We start from the raw sequence: 21,258 nt of genomic DNA, 5'->3' as shown, positions 1-21,258 counted from the left end.
CTGGAACCATTTTCTTTTTTGCAAAATGTTTGATCAAACTAAACCAAAATATGTCACAATACACCTGAAGTCAGCAGAATGATTTGTGATTTAATCAGTCACATAGAGACTAACAAACGGGTTCAGTGATAACAGATCAGTCAACTCTACTTGGAGGTGGCCATTATTTGAATTGTGTTTTTTTTTTATTGAAACTATACAATCATGAACGATTGACTGAATGTACAACATAATGTTACATGGATGTCAAGAGGCGGATGAAAATAAAATAATAGACAAACCAAAGCATGTTGAGTAAATCAAATAAAGGAAATTGAGGGGAAAAAGGGAAAAGGAAATCATTAATATAATATTAGTATAATATAATCATTCTAAAGCTGTTTAGGTATAGCATTTAGCATAGGTCGAAGCAGGTTTACTGCTCAAAAACCCTGACTTATTGCTGATTGGCTCTTTAAAACTGCAGGGATCCAGGGTGTCATTCTGGACCTTTGTCCTTCTTTGATAGTAAAATCCCAAACAAACTCAGAGTTCATGGAGAGCAGATCTCACAACGCGTTCTCACTCCCAGAGTGTTGATTTAACTCAGAGTTCATGGAGAGCAGATCTCACAACGCGTTCTCACTCCCAGAGTGTTGATTTAACTCAGAGTTCATGGAGAGCAGATATCACAACGCGTTCTCACTCCCAGAGTGTTGATTTAACTCAGAGTTCATGGAGAGCAGATCTCACAATGCGTTCTCACTCCCAGAGTGTTGATTTAACTCAGAGTTCATGGAGAGCAGATATCACAACGCGTTCTCACTCCCAGAGTGTTGATTTAACTCAGAGTTCATGGAGAGCAGATCTCACAACGCGTTCTCACTCCCAGAGTGTTGATTTAACTCAGAGTTCATGGAGAGCAGATATCACAACGCGTTCTCACTCCCAGAGTGTTGATTTAACTCAGAGTTCATGGAGAGCAGATATCACAACGCGTTCTCACTCCCAGAGTGTTGATTTAACTCAGAGTTCATGGAGAGCAGATATCACAACGCGTTCTCACTCCCAGAGTGTTGATTTAACTCAGAGTTCATGGAGAGCAGATATCACAACGCGTTCTCACTCCCAGAGTGTTGATTTCGGACGCTTTGTACTTTGCCTTTGGATGCACATTGTTGGAATGCGGCACCCTGACGCCCTGGGGTTGGGGTTAGGCAATGGTCAGTCACTTGGTTGGGGTTAGGGTTAGGGTTTGTATATGGGTCAAGTTTAGGGAAGGAAGTAGCCTGATATTCAAACTGCATCATCAATTCATAAACTCATTGCCTCTTCGTCTGAGATTGCGCGCCGCTCACTTCAGAGCATTTCTATGAGGGGGCGGTCTTCGGTCTTCCCCAACCAATCAGCAGGGCAGCCGCAGCAGTCTTGCTAGTCACAAGCACAAGCTAATGTAGCTAGCTAATGCTAGCCAGCTTCTCCACGTTAAGCAACTTAAGTCGGCCGACTTTGCACTTGTCATTCAAACGTAAGTCTTAATGTACACTGCAGTAACTAATAAGACGTTCATTAAAACAAACATACAATGTCGGCCAAAGGTGGCTGCTCAATGTGGAGAAGCTGGCTAGCATGCATTATTAGCTAGCTACATTATGTTGTGTAATCGTTATGCCTCTAAGATCACATAATGACGAGACGGAGAGCAGAATATCAGTAACGTGCTTTACTCTTTACTTTACGTCTGACCAGGAAGTTACATGTCCGTCACATAAACCGGTCCGTGCGGCAACATCAACCTATGACTAGACTCCACATTATAGGTTGAGGCCACGTCTCATCATAGACGCTGGTTTAGCTGGCTCAGCCTGGCTGGGGGCGTGGTCAGGGTGGGGTAAATTCCCCCGGTCTATCCATTCAGCAAAGTTAGAATTTAGCTGAGAGCCCAGCCCAGGCAGACACGATCGGGGATTTAACCACCGCAGTAAACGCACATCTGAGCAGACGTCTTGTGTTCTTGCTCTAGAACCCCCAAACCTGTAGTTTAGAGCCGCAGCACCGTCTTTTGGAGCCCATGAGATATATGGGCGGTTTTACCCCACTCGCGCGCCAGCCGTTTAACATTTTGTGGGCATTCCCAGACATGCGGACTGTCTCTATATAGCCGTTTTCACACATGCGCTTTTTACCGCTAAATGACCGGAAAGCGGTCTATTGCCTTCATGTGTGAAAGTTGTTTTCCGTTATAAGCGTGACCCCGTCATCGCGGACATTTCACCAGTTTCGAGCCAGTCAGAAGAGCGGTATGCCGCGATAAGGGACACAAGTAGAAACGTGTCAAGTCATTTGCCGGTCCTTCTCATGGGCGAGGTGTACACACATTGCTTAATGTTCCAGCGGGCATAATCTAATCATTCGTGCACATTAAAGCAAACTGGCGAAATTATCTTGTGATAATAAGAGCGGTATGTCAGCTTCATGTGTGGGCGTGCCGATTTCCCCCTCTCCCCTCTCTGCTGCCTGCTCGCTCTCTGGCCAGTCCTTCAGTCCTCCTCCTTCAGTCAGCAGCCCGACAGGGACACAGACAGCTCTGAGAGTCTTGCAAGCCGCCCAATGCTTGTTGAGAAAGCAAATACACGAAGCGAAATGTGGAAGTATTTTGCTTACGTTGCCGACAGCGAAGGCAAGCCCAGACACATCAAACGAAACCAGTCTGTAAAAAGTGCTTCAACGCGACGCAGGTGAACGGATAAACATCGAACCAGCCAGGCTATTTCTCTCAGACACGGATCCCAACTTCTTCAAATATTTCAGTTCAAAGACTGGTTAGCGAATGTGAATGATACAACATACATGCCCTCTTAAGTCAAACGAGTGTGATTTATTGTGTGACAAGCAAACTTATTTCACCATCGGAGTTTTGCCGACACGTCACTCCCCACCCGCTCTGCAGTGCCGCCCCGCCCCCTAACATACAGGCAATTTCGCTGCTATATTCACACATGCGAGCGCTTAGGTGTGAAGGAAAATTACGGGAAATGGCCGATGATTTACAGGTAATTTTCCTGTACGCATGTGTGAAAACGGCTTAGGACACGTTGGCTTTAGCCACAGCTGTTTCTGTTGTGCAACTGCGTTAGCCAATCAGCGTCCGTCATTGGATTTTCAACCGGAGAAAAGGCATTTGCACATTCCAGACCAAGAAGAGCCATATTCACAACTGTGGAGTGGGCGTGGCTTCGAAGGTCTGGAGCCAGGCTAGGAAGAAAGAGCACCAGGGCCAGGACTCTGTGGGCTTTCAGCCGGCCGTAGGAAGGCCGGTGTAGGTACTGGATGTGATCGGCCTGCCAGATCTGTTTGGGGTTCCGCAACAGATCCGGTAACTACACCTGTGGACCCTGAACAGATCCAGTAACTACACCTGTGGACCCTGAACAGATCCAGTAACTACACCTGTGGACCCTGAACAGATCTGGCGGGCCAAACACATCCGGTAACTACACCGGCCTTTCCAAGTTTAAAAGCAGGCCACCAGGGCATCACTGCTGGTGACAAAGTGGCGGAAATCAACACAGTGGGAGTGAGAACGGGCTGGATATCATCAAAGAGGATTGAAGGCAAGGGTCGACAGTCAGTTTTTTGGAAACAGCGCTGCTGCCGTTTTGGCCTGAAAAATGCCTCCTTGCACCAATGGGACAAGAGCAGAACATCAGATCCATGGCAGCAAATCAGAGGTAGCCTATAGTCTCTCCAAAATGGCATGTTTGCTGTGTGCTGATGTTGCAATGGAACAACCTATTGACTGCCAGTTTTTCGCAATACAAGTTATTTGATATCATCGTCGTATCGTTTCTCCCAAACTTCACACAGTGTCCCACATACTTTGCCTTACCTTTCAGAATCATCAAACCAAAGAAATGAGAAAAGTCATTTTTCAAAGCTGTACAACAATATCAGGAGTACCATGCGAGCCGATCCGTCTGTCTGGGCTGGTCTTTTTGTAACCGCAAACCAGGGCTGGACTGGTCCTGCTGATTTTCACCTGATCTCTGTCCTCTGTGATGACATCAGATGAAGTTTCCATGTCGGGAAACTGGCTTGCAGCAGCAAATATTAACAGGATACAGCAAAGAAGAAGGGAATATAAATAAGTATAAACCACTTTTACAATGGCTTTAATTCTGAAAATGTTCTGTGAACCAGTTTACTGTACAGTATATGTGAACCCATTTACAGCACATGTAAAGTTTACTGTATAAACCAGGTTGTGCATGTACACCCATTTTACTACTTTTATTTAAATGATTCTCCCTGGACTAATGTAAACATCTAGTATATAATGTAAACAGTATGCTCGACGTGTCTATCACCTCAGCCTGTCGCTTTCCTCCAGTAAACGACCCCCCCGCTGAGCAGGACCACAGTTCCCAGTAGGAGACAAGAGACTCCCAGTTTGGAGTGCCAAGAGTAGGCATCAGCGCCTGGATTAGCCTGGTCTGCAGACAAAGAGGCAGAAACAGGTTAGACAGAAACACCCCCAGTGTGACCCCATTGACCTTGGATTGGTTTGTGGTGGCTATAACTATATGGAGCTATAGTATGAGGAACAGCCTGGATTGTGCTGAGGAAGGAATCTACCAATCTACATCATCATTGGTAAGTAGCAAAGAGGGCTAGGGTTCCAGAAATCAGAACTTTACAGTTTACATGCATACTGTACATCCAGTACATACGTAGGCTACAGTAGCCTACATACATACATAGTTACATACATACAGATAGATACATACATACTTTACATCCATCCATCCATCCCACCCACCCTGGAAACTAAACAAGTGAGAACAAAAATTAAAAACGAAATAAAAACAAAAAACAATGAAAATACAAAATAATAACCAAAATAAACTAGCGGCTCATGAGCCATGCCACTTTTATTTCTAAGCCCTGGCTGGTTTGCAATCGGTCACGATGGTCGGTGTGAACCTAAAGGAACCAAATACAAAAATACAACAATTAACTCGGTTCAAAGAAAAGCAACTGTCGGTGTGATTGTAACCTCGGTCATGAACAAAATAATATGGCCGATATGTGTTCTTGTGCTTTCTTGCGTAATGTCTAACCGCTGAAGCAAAACTAAATAATGAAAGGATGGAAGACATAAAGATGCTGAAGTTTGAAGTTGAAGTTAAGCATAGTCCAATAGACCAGTGGTTCTCAACTGGTGTAGCCTCAGGACCCACTATTTTCCTTGTCATGAAGTCGCGACCCAAATTTCAGATTTTTTTTTAGACCACTCAAATTTATTGCACAAAAAATAGCGCATTCATTTAATACACAATGCCTTCATGCACTGTTATAAACCTCAAATGAAGAAAATAGTGCAACAGAAGTGCAACTAGGGCTAAAAACCAATTGAAATAAGGCAGACTTGAATTACAGGCCTATATGTTTTTAAATTTAAACAAGTCAAACTGGTCATGCTCAGAAAGTCTTATTTGAACTGTATGAAATATGAAATAAAAGGCAGATTTATCTTGAATTACATGCCTATATGTTTTTAAACAAGTTAATAATAATAAAACAAGTTAACCTGGTCATGCTAATCCAGTTTCAATAGTCTGAAATTCTGAATTTAACTAATATGACATAAAAAGGAATCACAGGCAGGCTATATGCTTTTGAGTTAAACTGGTCATAACTTTTAATTAAACTGGGGCCATGCTAATCCAGTTTCAATCATCTGAATTGAACTAAAATTAAATATGAAATGAAAAGGCAGACTTCTCTTGAACTACAGGCAGAGCATATGCTTCAGCTTGTTAAACAAGTAAAACTGGTCAGGCTAATCCAGTTTCAATAATCTGAATTTAACTCAAATGAAATATGAAAAAAAAAAAAAAAATTGGCCAATGTCCGCGACCCAATCAAAACGGCCCCGCGACCCACCACTTGAGAAACGCTGCAATAGACCAATGAGAGTGAATGGAAAGCCCCAAGGTTCATTGCGACAATGGCACATTATGTCCGAGCAGCGCTGCAGTTTGCTGAGCTGGTTAACAGGTGGGAAAAACAGCTGTCTTATAGTCACTTATGATGTGAGCACAAACCAGCTGTCAGAAACCTCTGTTGAGCGTCTGGGTAGTAGCGGTAGATTCGCTGCCACCAACGTGAGAGTCGCAGGTTCGAACCCCTGAGTTACCTCTGGCTTGGTCAGGCGTCCAGCTACTGTACATCCTGCTGGTGAAACTCCTCGCTGTCAGGGGAAAAGAAGCGGCTGGCGACTGATAATCAGGTTGTCTGTCCCTCCCTTTCTAAATGTAGCTCCACCCCCCTGGAAGGCCCGCCTACCCAGATGTAGCTCCCTGGGTTCCTGCAGACTGAAGTGCTCCACGATGCAGCTGACGGCCTGCCCCGCGGCTGCCGTGTGTTCCAGGTAGGAGTGGCTCTGGTAGCGCCAGGCACCGTCAGGCATCGTCGCACCCGAGGTCTCCGGTACAGGAGCCCCGCCCCTCAGCCAGGAGAGTTTGATCTGCCGGGGGTAGAAGTCATACGCACTGCAGACCAGGACCGCAGAGCCGTCCTTTGACCGCACCGCCTTCAGGCTGACGACAGGAGGCACTGAAGGAGAAGAGTTACTGTCAAGATCATGGAGAAACGGACCCAATCAACCTGATCTCACACATGGACATAAAATGAACATGACTTGTAATCAGCAAAGTATAAGCTACAATTAATTAGTAAGTACAGTGTTAAACCTCTGTTTTCCCAGCAGCAAATGGTTCCATGAAGGAGACACGACTGTAAACACTCAGTAGAGTCACAGTGTAGTTCAATTCCTAACTGGTACAGTATGAAGGAAATTTCAACTCTGTCAGATATATTTTTTTGTAAAAGTTCTTCTTAATACCAAACAGTCTTTCCCAAACCTTAAAGGAACCGCCTACTCCCCCCGCCCAGTCACACAATGCGGCCCCTCCCACTCTGGGAGTGTTACAGCCGAGAAGGAAAGAGAGGGGGAGGGGTAAAGATGAGAAGGAAAGAGAGGGGGAGGGGTAAAGAAGGAAAGAGAGGGGGAGGGGTAAAGATGGCAAGATCTGGAGAGGATGGCACAGAACAGGACGAGGTGGGGAAATATCATCAGTGTGCAAACTCACCGAATGCGAGCACACTCACAATAAGAGTTCCACTTGGGTGCAGGGCCAACACAAGTCACAAGAGCAATAGAAGAAGCAGGCCAGCACTCCAAAATATCCTTTCAAAAATTGAATAATTCACCTGGGACGGCACACAACGAATATATATATATATATATATATATATATATATATATATATATATATATAAAACGGCTCTCTCAAATCAAGCAATCAGATTGGTTCACAGCCATGGTATAAATACCGTATACCACTCTCATAACCCATGGCCATGGGTTATGAGAACTCTCTTACTAAAAGGCTTTGGTTACCGCAAATGACAATGTAGAAAAAACAAAATGGCGGAGACAGCTGTCAGATCCTTGTGAATCGATCTTCGCTTATAACTTTACTAATACTTCGCAGAAAATTGTGTTTTGTACAAGAATAGACGCGGGCTAATGTCTTCTTTGCAAAAAAAAGGCTGTTAACCCCGCATTCCGCATTTCTAAATAAGACGTAACGTTAGTTGGTGTCGGGCTTTGCAGAAAGCTCTCAGCTTCTCAGCAAGCGCCAGGATTGGCCAATGTCAACTTCAGTCTCCAGAACGATCCAATCAAATCACCCACACGTCTATCTTCTTGCTAGAGGTCCCGCCTTACAGTAGTGTTTCAACTGACTCTATCAGAATGCCATGCCAGTCGGACTTATAGTATTATTATTATTATTATATTATCATACTTGGAAACCGTTTTATAAAAGCAATATAGCACTCGAGCTGCGTGTGTTGTGGCATATATCCCGCTGCTCAGCAGTTATCCCACTCGGCCGATAACAGCTGATCAGCGGGATATATTTGCCACAACACACTGGCTCTCATGCTATATTGCTTAAATATATGGTAACACTTTACAATAAGGGTACATTAATTAAGGGTTAATTAATGCTTAGTTAATGCTTAATAAGCATCAATTAACCGTTAATTAACAGGGTTAGTAAAGCTTAGTAAGCCTTAATTAACCCTTAATTAACATTAACTAATGTGCCTTAAGTAAGGGTTGGTTAATGCTTAATAAGCATTAGTTAACGCCCTGTAATTAACATGACTAGTAGTGCTTAATAAGCATCCATTAACCCTTAATTAATGTTAATTTGAGGTTTGCTGGTTCCGTTTCTTCATGTGGCTCTAACTTATATGCATGTTCTATAAACATTACTTAACTGTAATTAACCATTTATTAATGCTGTTTGTGACCCTTATTGTAAAGTTGCAAACATATATCCCTTAAGTAACACTCCATAAAAGCATAACTGTGCCTAATAAGCATTACTTATCCATAATAAACCATTTATTAATGCTCTTTGTGACCCTTATTGTAAAGTTGAAAACATATATGCCTTAAGTAACAGTTCATAAACGCATTAAAGTCCTGAAAAAACATTACTTAACTGTAATTAACCATTTATGAATGCTCTTTGTGACCCTTATTGTAAAGTTGAAAACATGTATGCCTTAACTAACACTTCATTAATGCATTAAAGTGCTGAAGAAACATTACTTATCTGTAATTAACCATTTATTAATGCTCTTTGTGACCCTTATTGTAAAGTTGAAAACATATATGCCTTAAGTAACAGTTCATAAATGCATTAAAGTGCTGAAAAAACATTACTTATCCGTAAGTAACCATTTATTAATGCACTTTGTGACCCTTATTGTAAAGTTGAAAACATATATGCCTTAACTACCACTTCATTAACGCATTAAAGTGCTGAATAAGCATTACTTATCTGTAATTAACCATTTATTAATGCTCTTTGTGATCCTTATTGTAAAGTTGAAAACAAATATGCCTTAAATAACAGTTCATAAATGCATGACAGTGCTGAAAAAACATTACTTATCCGTAATTAACCATGTATTAATGCTCTTTATGACTGTAGCATAAGTACTGGAATTCTGAATAATAATAATAATAATAATAGAATATTAATATAAATGAGCATGGACAAGTACCAGATTTTCAGAATGACCAGAGCCCTTAAAAATTAATAACAGCAATGAAATTAAACAACACAGAGTTGTGGCTTTTAGCAAGATTATCTTAGTAAGACAGATGAATTTAAAGCCTTTTGTTTGTAAACATAAATTCAGCACTTCAGGTTTTCACAGTTGACAATTTATAATTCCCAAAAAATAATAAAGCGCGCACACAAATAAAATATTTTATCCCTTCAGTCCAAAAAATAAAATAAAATTGTTTGGGGCCAAAAGTCGATCGATTGTCTGTACGCGTCCCGATGAAGTTCATCCGCTGGACTGTGTGTGTAACGACCGCTCCAGTCGTACAGCAGGGTAGTCCTTGATGCTACTGCAGTGAATGTGTGGATTGCTCTTCTAGATGCGTGGTGGCTCGCCATCCCAGTCGACTGGGAGATCTGTAGTCTCGCTGTATTCCCCTGGATCCTGGGATTCATCCTGGAAGTCCCCGTCTACAAAAATCTGACCTATGACAAGGTCACACCATTTCTCTTAATTACTATTCTGTAATCAAATCAATTGGTACAGGCTACAATATTTATAAAATGTGTGTAATATCCCAGTAAACCCATAGTAATTCAATCTACAGGCTACAGTGACAATAAAAGCAATGTATTATTCAGTAGCGAACCCTGCCTCTCACACCTGGGCCCTCTGACCCGCCCGCATGACAACCCCCCCCCCCCCCCCCCCCCCCCCACACCATCGGGGAAAAAAAGCGACAGACAATACTGTCTGAAAATAATAATAATCATCATCATAATGCTCTCAGCCCCGGCGCCAGGATGAAATTACTCAGGGAGCGAACACACACACACACACACACACACACATCAGCGGCAGCGCGCTGTATAGCGTACAGTTAATTGGCACAGGCTCAGCGGCCGGCCTAGCCTATAAGTTTAAATAACTTACGATTTGATGTCTGTGCTATAGCCCAAGAGTCAGTCAGTCTCCGCGCCGAAAAGGAGACAGTCCCAGCCGAACAGCTTATGTTTTTCGCTTGATCCAGTCATCCACGAGCATAATTGCTGGTGTTGAAATGCCTCTCGTATTTTTTGGTTTGCTGAACTAAATCAAGAGCTGGTGCGGGCCTTCCCTTCCCTTCCCAACCAACTCCAACTTTTCATTCAATGTTAATCTGGCTTGCATTGCTTGTGCGGCTCCATGATGCTGACTTCCTCGAAAACAAAACAGACTGCGTGCGCCTAGATGTGGGCAATTCTGCCCTGCCCCTGGAGTGCCTTGACTCTTGCCTCTTGACTTGTCGCAAGTCACATGACATGGGCTTGACCACACAGAGGGCGGAATCTGTCATAGAGTCAACACTGAGCATGCCAGGGATGATATGATTGGTCAATTTTACTGTCACTCGAAAAATATCCTCACGGTGAATTCGTTACATCAAACCTCTGTGAATGTAGTAGAGGGAACGCCAACACAGAGGTGCACAATTCTAATAGGGTCACACAAATGGCTTCATTCAGTTAACCCTTCACAGTCCAAATCAAACTGAACAGGCAGTTTTAAGGGCCTATCTACTCAGAAACATGTTTGTTTAGATGATGATTGTCAATTTATGAGTTAACACATTCAGTGCCACGGGGTTTGCCAAAAGGTTGCTATAAAGTGCCACATAGGCTCCAATGCATTTTAAAACAGTCATATAATTTCTTTAATAATTACTATGTAAACACTGAACACGCACAAATAACAATGAGACTCTCTTCTATCACCTGCAAAAAAAAGTTTATTGATCCCATTTTCCGTTCTTTAGTTATGAGCCGGAGAAGATAGATTGATTTGACCAAAAACAGCCATTTTTTTCTAGAAACCTGAGATATTCAGCCTTTTGTGAAAGGAAGCATTTCAAGCACATCATTGACTCATTGCTAATATTTTCTGATGTAATGACACCTCAAAAATAATTTCCTTCAATAAAACAAACAAGTGAACAAGAGTGAAAACAAAGGAATTTTGTTTGGCCAAATAATATTTTTTAGCTGCAACCAGCAGCGCTGGCCCCTGCGTGCGCAGACCCTACACCTTCTTGCTGGTCTTGATTTACTGCTGGTGGGCATCAGATAGCCTATTCTAGCTTGTTTGCTCTCTGTGCATCGAGCCTGCTGCAGCTGCCTGGGTCTGTTGTATGCTGTAGTGCCCTGCGTGCCCCCCCCCCCCCCCCCCCCTCCTCCTCCTCCCCCGTTGTGGGAGGAGTGTCTCTCTGGGCTCTGCTGTGAGTGCGTTTGCTCTGCGTGTGCTCTGCACTGAAAAGTCCGCTACATCCAGCTTTTTTACAGCCGCGTGTATTTGTCACCAGCTCCCATGCTTCCAGTTGAGAATAATAACAACTCCACATGCGGATGGGCTGTAGCAGCGGACACGGAGGTGCTCAATTGTGACAGCAGATTGGCTGCTGCAGGCACAGCTAACGGTATGCTTCAATGAAGCAGCTGCATACGGACGGATGCGATGCGATTTCCTTTTCCCCAACGACTTCTTCTGTGTGTTTTACTCCACGTTCTCTCATCTGGAGAGCGCTGTCGCCACCTAAGGGTTCTGTAAAATAGGTTAGACACATTCAATAGCTCTCATATTGTAAGAGGCGATGTAAGAGGCTTAGATCGACACCCCCCCGTCAAAAAAACAATTTGGAGTTATTGACGCCATTTGGCGTCGCTGGCAGCCTACGGTAAATTTCTCTTGACGCCATATGGCGTCGCTGGCACTCAATGTGTTAATATAATAAAATTACTTTTTAAATTTTATTTTTTAAGAACATGTTAGGCCCTCACAGAGGGCCTAGAGGGCCCTGACGCTTCCCCACTATTGCAGTAAACCTACATATAACTTAAATTTGAATCTCATTTTAGTTGTACAACAATGTGTGCATCTATACTCTCAGGTATCAAAAGTGCAGTTACATTAATTAATAATTTTATAAAACAAAATGTAAATTGTGTAAATGTAAATGTAATTCAAGTATCAGGAACTGTAGATACATAGTAACTTTATAAACAAAATATAAGCATTAGATAATGTGCTTAGTCACAGAACCATAGTTACATACTAGTCATATAAACAAAACATTAGCATTAGCTAGCAATGTGCTTAATCACTCCTTGCACCACCACAACAAGAGGAAATACGCCAAAAATTTGCCTCAAACAATCACCACAACCAGTGACAGCTATACCAACATTAGCATGCTAGCTAGCACATTAGCACAACACAGAACACATGTATCAGACAGAAACGAACTTAAAACTCTAAACGTACCTCGTAGGCTGCTTGTTACTAAAGGGGATAAAACGTCTTGCTTCTAGGTCCTCCTTCCTCTAGGCTGCAGGTTCGGAGTTTAATCTTTTATTTGCTTTCTTTGGTGAGCTCTTGGCGCCGTGGCTACTTGGTGCTCTGCTTGCATGTGGTATCAAGGTGTGTGTTACGTTCTCAATTGTCCGATAAACACGGGTGCGTCAGATTAGTTCCGCCTCTAGACTACGAGATTAACGGTAGGACCAAAACAAAAATAAAATTTGCAGGATGCCAACCACAAATTTAAAACTGGCGATGTTAGGCAGTTACAGTGGTGATCTGGTGATCTACAGTAGGCCGCGGCAATGTTTTTATCTCCTTGTATAGGAGCGACAGCAGCAAAAATGCCAGCCATGATGCCAGCAGGGCAAAACTGATCAGCTGATTAGTCAAGCCAGTCTCCTTTAGAACTGACTTATTGGCTTAATGCAATGCTACAACAAATAAAATTAACCCCATTCTGACCAGGTCACAGCTAGATAATATGTTATTGTGTCAATGTCAATAATTTATTACAATAGCTATTCTCTTCAGATAGGGAATTTCAGCCTAATTGTATAAATTATTGTATTAACTCATTCACCGCCAATGACGTCTTTGACGTGTTATCAGCAATGGCCTTCCCCGCCAAGGACGTGTTTGACGTGTTTTTGTTTTTATTGGTGCAGCGCCTGCAGCAAACACTTGCCCAGCCTGTCACACAGACACAGGTCCCTGCCTTCAAAGGGTAGCCGACAGCACGCGATCAAACACATACCGCAGCTGTTGTTTTGAAATCTAGCAAGAGGAAAAGCAGAGAACGGGTAACGCTTCCTTGTGCAGACAGGAGAAACGCAATTGAAACGCCCTCGGCACGAGCTGGAGTCGCCTTCCTCTGTGCCAGCCAGGAGAAAACGGGAGAAAGTAATCAAGAGATGTGTTTGATCATCGGAGGAATGAGGAAATGATCGATCAGTTTGCGAGGGCGGTGAGGACGTGTTGAATAGCCGAGGGGAAAACGGGAACGATCAAATAGCAGAGTTGATAGGGAGACGGGTGTACCAGAACAAATCAAAAATAAACACAGGAACAGCTAGGCAGCAGCGGGCAGAAGGCACTCACAGCAGCCCGCTGTCCTTCTCAAGAGCTCTTCAGTTATGAAATCGCTGGGCTGCGTGCCCTCCAGTGTTGCTCCTGGCCAATCCCAGCGCCACAGGGCGTGGTTATTGCTTATCCTATGTTGGGTTAGAAATCTAAAAGGGGGATCGTGTGTGTGTGTGTGTGTGTGTGTGTGTGTGTGTGTGTGTGTGTGTGTGTGTGTGTGTGTGTGTGTGTGTGTGTGTGTGTGTGTGTGTGTGTGTGTGTGTGTCTGTCTGTCTGTCTGTCTGTCTGTCTGTCTGTCGGTGTGTCTGTCTGTCTGTCTGTCTGTCTGTCTGTCTGTCTGTCTGCACACTCACACCGAGTAAACTGTATTGTTGAATGTGGAAAAAAAAGCACTTCATGTGTGTATATATATATATATATATATATATTTTTTTTTTGTCATTTGTGTCCTAACGAATAATATTTACATGTCTGATGTCAATACAGTTCAAAATAAAAGAATTGAGAGTGAGTTATGCCTGAGATTGTGCCCTTTTACAAAAATGCTTTTTTCTCCCTTTTCTCTTCCCAGACAGGCTTTTTTGATGAACATGGGGTGTATAAAAAGGGTTATAAGTAGAGTACAGAACATGCTAAAAGCTAACTTTCTTTTTGGGGGTGAAAGTAGAGACTTAGATCTTCATTTCGAGGTATTGGACATCACTGTAGTCCTAGTACAGAATTTACTGTGGGTCTTGAAAGATGACCAAACATTATGGAAATACTTGGCCTGTGCCAAAAATGCCAGTCAGATATTGGCAGTGAATGAGTTAATACTCCTTGTGATCTTTTAAAATCCATTATAGGTCTGCTGCCCCCTTACTTAACATCCTACCTATCTCATAATCAGTCCAGTTATAGCCTACGGTCCCAGGACTTCATCACTTTCTCCATCCCCTCAGTCCGTACTGAGCACGGAAAAAAGGCCTTCTCCTACTCGACCTGGAACACGCTTCAGCAGAGTCTGAAGCTGTCCAGCTTGATTCCCCTTGCGAGTTTTAAATTATTGTTAAGAGATTTAGAGAGAGCTTCAGAGAGTGTGCTCATGCTGAATCTCTTCCACCTTTAACATGTATTTGTTAAATGTTTTGATTCTTTTTGTTTTTGTACTGACTGTATTGATTGTTTTTATGTCTTTGTAATTTGTACTTGTCTGAACAGGTCACACTTGAAAATGAGACCTCGGTCTCAACGTGTTTTTTACCTGTTTAAATAAAGGTTAAATAAATAAATAAAATTTAACATTAGTGAAACATACTGGAACATGACAAACTTCATTCCTTTATTAAGATAAAGACTGTATGCTATTAAATAATGTAGCCTATAAGTTAATACCTTACTCATACTCTTAATCATTTACTAATGCTGTTGTTCATGTTAACTAAGGCTTGGTTAACATGAACAACATTAGTAAATGATTGTTAGACACATTAGTTAAGGTTAATTAATTAATGCTTATTAAGCATTACTAGACATGTTTATTAAGGTGGTTAATTAATGCTCATTAAGCATTAACCGACCCTTAATTAATGCACCCTTATTAAACATTAGTTAACATTAATTAAGGGTTAATGAATGCTTACTAAGGTTTACTAACCCTGTTAATTAATGCTTATTAAGCATTAATTAACCATTAATTAACCCTTAATTAATGTACCCTTATTGTAAAGTGTTACCAAATATATATATATAAGAAAATGTCTGGTTTAAACCGGGCTTGGGCCCATTAACACATTCAGTGCCAAGGACGTCTGTGGACGTCCTAAAAAAAAGTAACGAGGAGTGCCAAGGACGTCTGTGGACGTCCTAAAATCATAATTCATATTATTCCATAATTCTGCTGTTTAAGGTCGTACCTAGCCAGTGAGCATGAATCCCTTCAAGGGATCACACGGCGCCACCTTAAACATCGTCACAGGAGCTGCTCCACCCACCTCAGATCCTTTACTTTGTACAGGAGACAGCGGAGAAAGTGGAAACCGATGCATGCTTTCTGCCAGAGCCGTATATATTGCTCTGTCTACAGCGGACAGTGGGCTCGGCTGCATCCGCGCTCACAACTGAGCTCTTATGCTTCTATCTATCTCCACACGATTTCCTAGAAAGCCAGCATCCGAAGCCGAACGGCCAAGCCTTTTCGTTCAGTCGCGTTTGCCAGCGCGCATCATTTCCTTCTTGATGGGCGCTGGGATCTGTCCGGGGCAAAAACGAGAAAACAAACTCTGTGCGTGTGGGAGGAGCCCGCAGCTCAGAGGTGGAGAGGGGGGAGGGGGGAGGGGTGTGTGGCACACAGGCTTCACAGAAACCACACCACACGCCACCACATCAGAAAACACCAGCCAGAGTCAGTGAATGTGCTCGAAATTAGAGTGCAAAAGGTATTCATAAAAGGGCCTATATCTTGGAAAGTAAAAAAAAACGACAGAAAACCCTTGAAAGTGCACTTTTTTGAGAGGCTGTAATTTCATAATGGAACTGTCTAGAAACAAAATTTCTTCTTTGGAAGAAGCAGGAGTGTTCAATGTTTCATTAAAGTCCAGCCCCGTTAATATAGCCATAATAGAAAAAATTCTATAGCTGTTTTCAACTGAATGGAAGTGAATCTGGCACAGGCTCCAGACAATTTTACTGAAGCGCTGTGGCACTGAATGTGTTAATGCAGCCAAAGGGACAGGCCCGTGCCGGGCTTAGACAGAACGTGCACGGGCTAGTGAATGTCTGATTTCTACTGATAGGGATCATGATGGGAAAACATGGGGTTCAAAATACAGAACTATTCCTTTTGCCAGGTTGTTTTAGTTTCCTAAACTTAATCATTTGCCAATCTTCAGCTGAAAATGTCCAATTCATGTTTTTGTCACAAATAGGGTACCAGTTCATGTAAACGAGTTCCTGCTTATTTCCCGACTTTATGAGATCATGTTAGTTTGATTGGCTACTTTCACCAAAAATCACAACTAATGAATCCCGCTCCCATGAAGGATTAGGTAAAAAGTAAAATTAGGCTACTTGTGTAATAAGAAAAGAAAAATAGCTGACATTATTTCACTCGCCTTCTTTTTCCTTCACGTGTTCATACATCTTAGCAGCTAGAATTTTGCAGATATATTGGAGATGGTCTCTCCTGACCCGCAGATAGCCAACTTCTTTGTTAACTTCGTCTGCAAACTGTTTTCCATACTGTGTGAATCCAACCACCTTCTCCGTGGAACTGTTGTAGTGTGCCTGCAGCCGGCCGTTGAAGTGGTACTGGACCTGATACTGCACTTCGTACTGAGAGTCCTTCTCCAGGAACTGACAGGTCTCCAGTATGTGGAAGTATTTTCCATCAGTGGACAGCGCTGTGGGACAATATCGGTATTCAATACACCTCAATACAAAATGTTAATGCAATACAATCATGGACCCACGTCCTCCCCCATCACCCTGGGTGACTCCCCACGTAACACTGTGGAGTCCTTCCACTTCCTGGGGTCCATCATCAGCCATGACCTGAAATGGGAGCTGAACATCAGAGCTCTCACCAAGAAAAGGGTATGCATCAGCTTTAGGGCAATTAGGGTAATTCATCTGCCCTAATTAAAAAATCCTGGCTCCGTCAGGTCACCCGCACGCGTGCTCTTTACACTTCCTGAAAGTTTCAGCCCGACCGCACATAAAACGGCATAGCTGTGGCCGAACACAGAACTTGAAACAAACACTGGACAGAGCCCACACACTCAATTGTATATACTATAGACTCTATAGCCTCTATGGCTATAGCTATATACAATAGCTCGGCCTCGCCTGCCCTATTGGCGCACGCCGGACACACACACACACACACACGTGTTGCTCACTAAATGTTATTGCATCAGTGATGTCACAATGCCTCCTCGTGTGTGTGTGTGTGCCCCTCTATGACATCACTGATCAGTCTTGTCACAATGCCTCATTGTGTGTGTGTGTGCGCCTGTGTGTGCGCCCTTATGACATCACTGACGACATTATCACTGATGATATCACATCATTAGCTAATTAGCCTAATTAAAAAATCCAGCTCCATCAGGTGCCCTTTACACACCCTGAAGGTTTCAGCCCGATCACACCTAAAATGGCATATCTGTGGCACACAGAACTTGAAACAAACAAACATCGCCCACATACTCAATTTTATATATAGATAAATAGATTACATAAAAAAAACTGCTGAGCAACATATTTCAAAACTTGAACCAGTAGGCTAAGTAAAAAATAAATCTTTACAATTTTGCCAGTTACAATTGAATTCCCAATAAATACAAGAAAAGACGCAGTGTGCATATTGGAACGTACAGTCATTTGCACCTTATTAATAAATTGCGAAAGTGACTCTTGGAATCAAGTCCAGCATCTTCTTTGGGTTCAGTGGTTGAGAAGTTCAACTGTTTGTAGAATATTGGGTAAAGCTTTAGAATACAGCCCGCAAATAAGCATGTAGTTATAGTATAACTACGGGGGTACAAGGAGTGTAGTTATAGTATAACTACGGGGTACAAGGAGTGAATTTAGACTTTAACTAGAGGGTAACAAGATCTGTACTTATAGTATAACTATGGGGTACCACACTGTACTTACAGGGTAACTATGGGGTTGCGGGCTGTATTCTAAAGCAGGGGACCCATTCGGTACTTATAGGCTAATTACAGGGTACCACACTGTAGGCTACTTACAGGGTAACTACGGGGTCGTGGGCTGTATTCTAAAGCAGGGGACCAATTCTGTACTTATAGGCTAATTACGGGGTACCACACTGTACTTATACGGGGTACAAGGAGTGAATTTAGACTGTAACTACAGGGGAACAAGATCTGTACTTATAGTATAACTACGGGGTACCACACTGTAGTTATAGTATAACTACGGGCTACAAGGAGTGTAGTTATAGTATAACTACGGGGTACAAGGAGTGTAGTTATAGTATAACTACGTGTGGTACCCCGTAATTAGCCTATAAGTACCGGATTGGTCCCCTGCTTCAGAATACAGCCCGCAACCCCGTAGTTACCCTGTAAGTACAGTGTGGTACCCCGTAGTTATACTATAAGTACAGATCTTGTTACTCTCTAGTTAAAGTCTAAATTCACTCCTTGTACCCCGTAGTTATACTATAACTACACTCCGTGTACCCCGTAGTTATACTATAAGTACAGATCTTGTTACCCTCTAGTTAAAGTCTAAATTCACTCCTTGTACCCCGTAGTTATACTATAACTACACTCCTTGTACCCCGTAGTATACTATAACTACATGCTTATTTGCGGGCTGTATTCTAAAGCGTTACCCAATATTGTCCTTTCCTGATGGCATCAATCCTCTGTCTGTGGACACGCTCGGCTGAAGCGCAAGAGATTCCTTCATCCCAATAAAGACATTTTAAAAATAGTTCCCATTCATCCTTGTCTCAGCAAGCCCTCCGGGTTGAACAGACAACAAAGCAGTTAACTTGTTCTATACACTATAGCTAAAGTAGACGTAGACACCTCGAGTAGCTACTATAAACGTTATGATACTATTGTTGTTATACAACATAGAGTTGTCACTTTGGCAGTATTTTAATTGGTTATGTCAAAGTATGTTCAAACTGAACTATCTGAAATCATTTGATCTTACCAGAAGCTGACAGAGAGCAGAGCAGCAGAGAGAGCAGACGCTCCATGTTCAGTCTGACAGAACACAAACTGAAAGCAGACAGACTGACCAATCAGGCCATAAGGGAGAAAAAATAGTCATGGGACTGAAGAAAAAGATATGTAGGTGGAGAGAGAAAAAATCCACAGTCCCGTGCTTCATGTCGAGCAGCTACGTATCACGTATGTGCACCTCGTCACACTGCTGTGAGTAGGGCAATGTCTGAAATTGTCGTGTCTGGTCTATTTAAAGGACGGCTTTACCGTGGGGAATATGAATATATATCAATCTCACGCCCCTAAGGTTTTAGAATCCGTTGAAATTATTTGAAATTGGAGCTTCACTGCCTGACCTATCAGGCATCTCTCACATTTTTAGGGAAGCCGGGTGACGCGTTACGCGTCACCCGGCTTCCCTCCCCGCTTGCGGAACTCGAGGGCCTATGAACTACAAGTCTTGTGAGCCATGGTCCCGCCTCTAGAGGTCCTCCACGCCCCTTCAGAGCTCTCGACGAAAAGCAAAAGGCAGCCATCTTGTTCACCCGCCTAGCCTGCTGTAGCTAATATTAGCTTCCCATAGTTCCTTGCAAAGAGACGATTTTCTCGGGAACGGAAGCACCAAAAGACACGGGACTGGCGGCATTGGAAAGCTCGTCAAATTTTACATCTAGTAGTAGGTGAGTTGAAGTAACGAAATCAACGCTGAGCAATGTACCCATTTTTACCCATTTTTACAGAAAATAGTTACAACATCAGATGCGCGTAACTCCTCCGAAAATGCCTTAAAATGCATGAGAATTTTTTTATGAAGACATCTCCCGACATATATACTACCGTTTACATTTGGTGCAATTTGGTGCAATTTTATTTTCGATTTATTTCTTCTTCTTTGTATCTTTTATTGTCGAAGCCTTCTTCTTCTTCTTCTTTGAGTTTTATGGCGGTTGGCAAACATATATGTGCATTACCGCCACCTACTGGAGTTTGATATCAGCCAAATGCCTGAGGGGTGGGCATGAAAACGAAGGCCACGCGAGCCCAGTGCATTGTGGGAAATGTAGTATTTCGGGTCCCCGCACCCGCCCCTCCCCTCCACCACCCCCCCCCCCTCCACACAGAGTGGATTTCTGGTGATATCTCTGGCGGGAAACAACCAATTTCAAAAATTTCAACGGATTCGAAAACCTTAGGGGCGTGAGATTTAATATATATTCATATTCCCCACGGTAAAGCCGGCCTTTAATTATTAAATTACTAGTTATTCATTAGTAGCTATTCATTATTGGATAAGAGTGTAGTGTTTGAATAGCTTAGTTGGGTATTGAAAGGCAGAGAGCAGCTGGCAGGGAAACAGGAGGCGTTTGTGTTCACATGGTCATAAAAGCCAAACATTTGGTGACACACAGAACAGGCTGACTTCTATGGGAAACAGGAGAGCGCACACACTCACATGCACTCACGTGCACTTACATGCACACACTTGGGTTTGATCTGAGGGAAGTGAGAGTGGGGGCCAGAGGATGTAGGGACGTTTTCTTGCCATCATTGGGGAAGTTAGACCTTTGTGACGCCTGCTGTCGGATGGTCCCTCAATTCGGCCGTGGCAGTTCTTCACAGCAGAGCGTCAAAGTAATTTCTTGAAAAAATGTGGTTTTGCTTTTTTTTACAATAGTACAAAATATATTATTTGAACTATCCATTCCATATAAAATTAAGATGTTTTGGGATCATTAAAGGAACACTCCACCCATTTTCAACCAGCTTTGTATCATTAGAACATCAGTAGTATATCAGAAAACTGTAAACGGTTTTGAAGTCTGTCATTTAATTTGACAGTTATTGAGTGTTAGTGTGGACCAGTGACATCACTGGTCCACACTAACTCAAATTAATAACTCATTAACTCAAATCAACTCTCAATAACTGTCAAACTATTCATCATTCATCTAGTTTGACAGTTATTGAGAGTTGATTTGAGTTAATGAGTTATTAATTTGAGTTAATGTGGACCAGTGATGTC

General features: G+C 42.6%; 1 protein-coding gene across 1 annotated transcript; it reads right to left on the bottom strand.

Annotated features, from left to right (window-relative positions):
- Positions 1–4,347: 4,347 nt before the first annotated feature.
- On the bottom strand, positions 4,348–19,267 carry LOC310772976 (rano class II histocompatibility antigen, A beta chain-like; the record flags this gene model as incomplete). Its single annotated transcript, XM_083632924.1, has 4 exons — positions 4,348–4,472; positions 6,328–6,597; positions 16,644–16,931; positions 19,222–19,267. 4 exons carry the CDS (start codon positions 19,265–19,267, stop codon positions 4,348–4,350), a joined length of 729 nt encoding a protein of 242 aa, XP_083489050.1.
- Positions 19,268–21,258: the final 1,991 nt, after the last annotated feature.

This window comes from Poromitra crassiceps (assembly GCF_964638095.1).
Source record: "Poromitra crassiceps genome assembly, chromosome: 3".
In the NCBI taxonomy this organism is placed as follows: Eukaryota; Metazoa; Chordata; class Actinopteri; order Beryciformes; family Melamphaidae; genus Poromitra; species Poromitra crassiceps.
The sequence above is the reverse complement of the archived record's forward strand: the minus strand, read 5'-3'. Positions and strand labels throughout refer to the sequence as shown.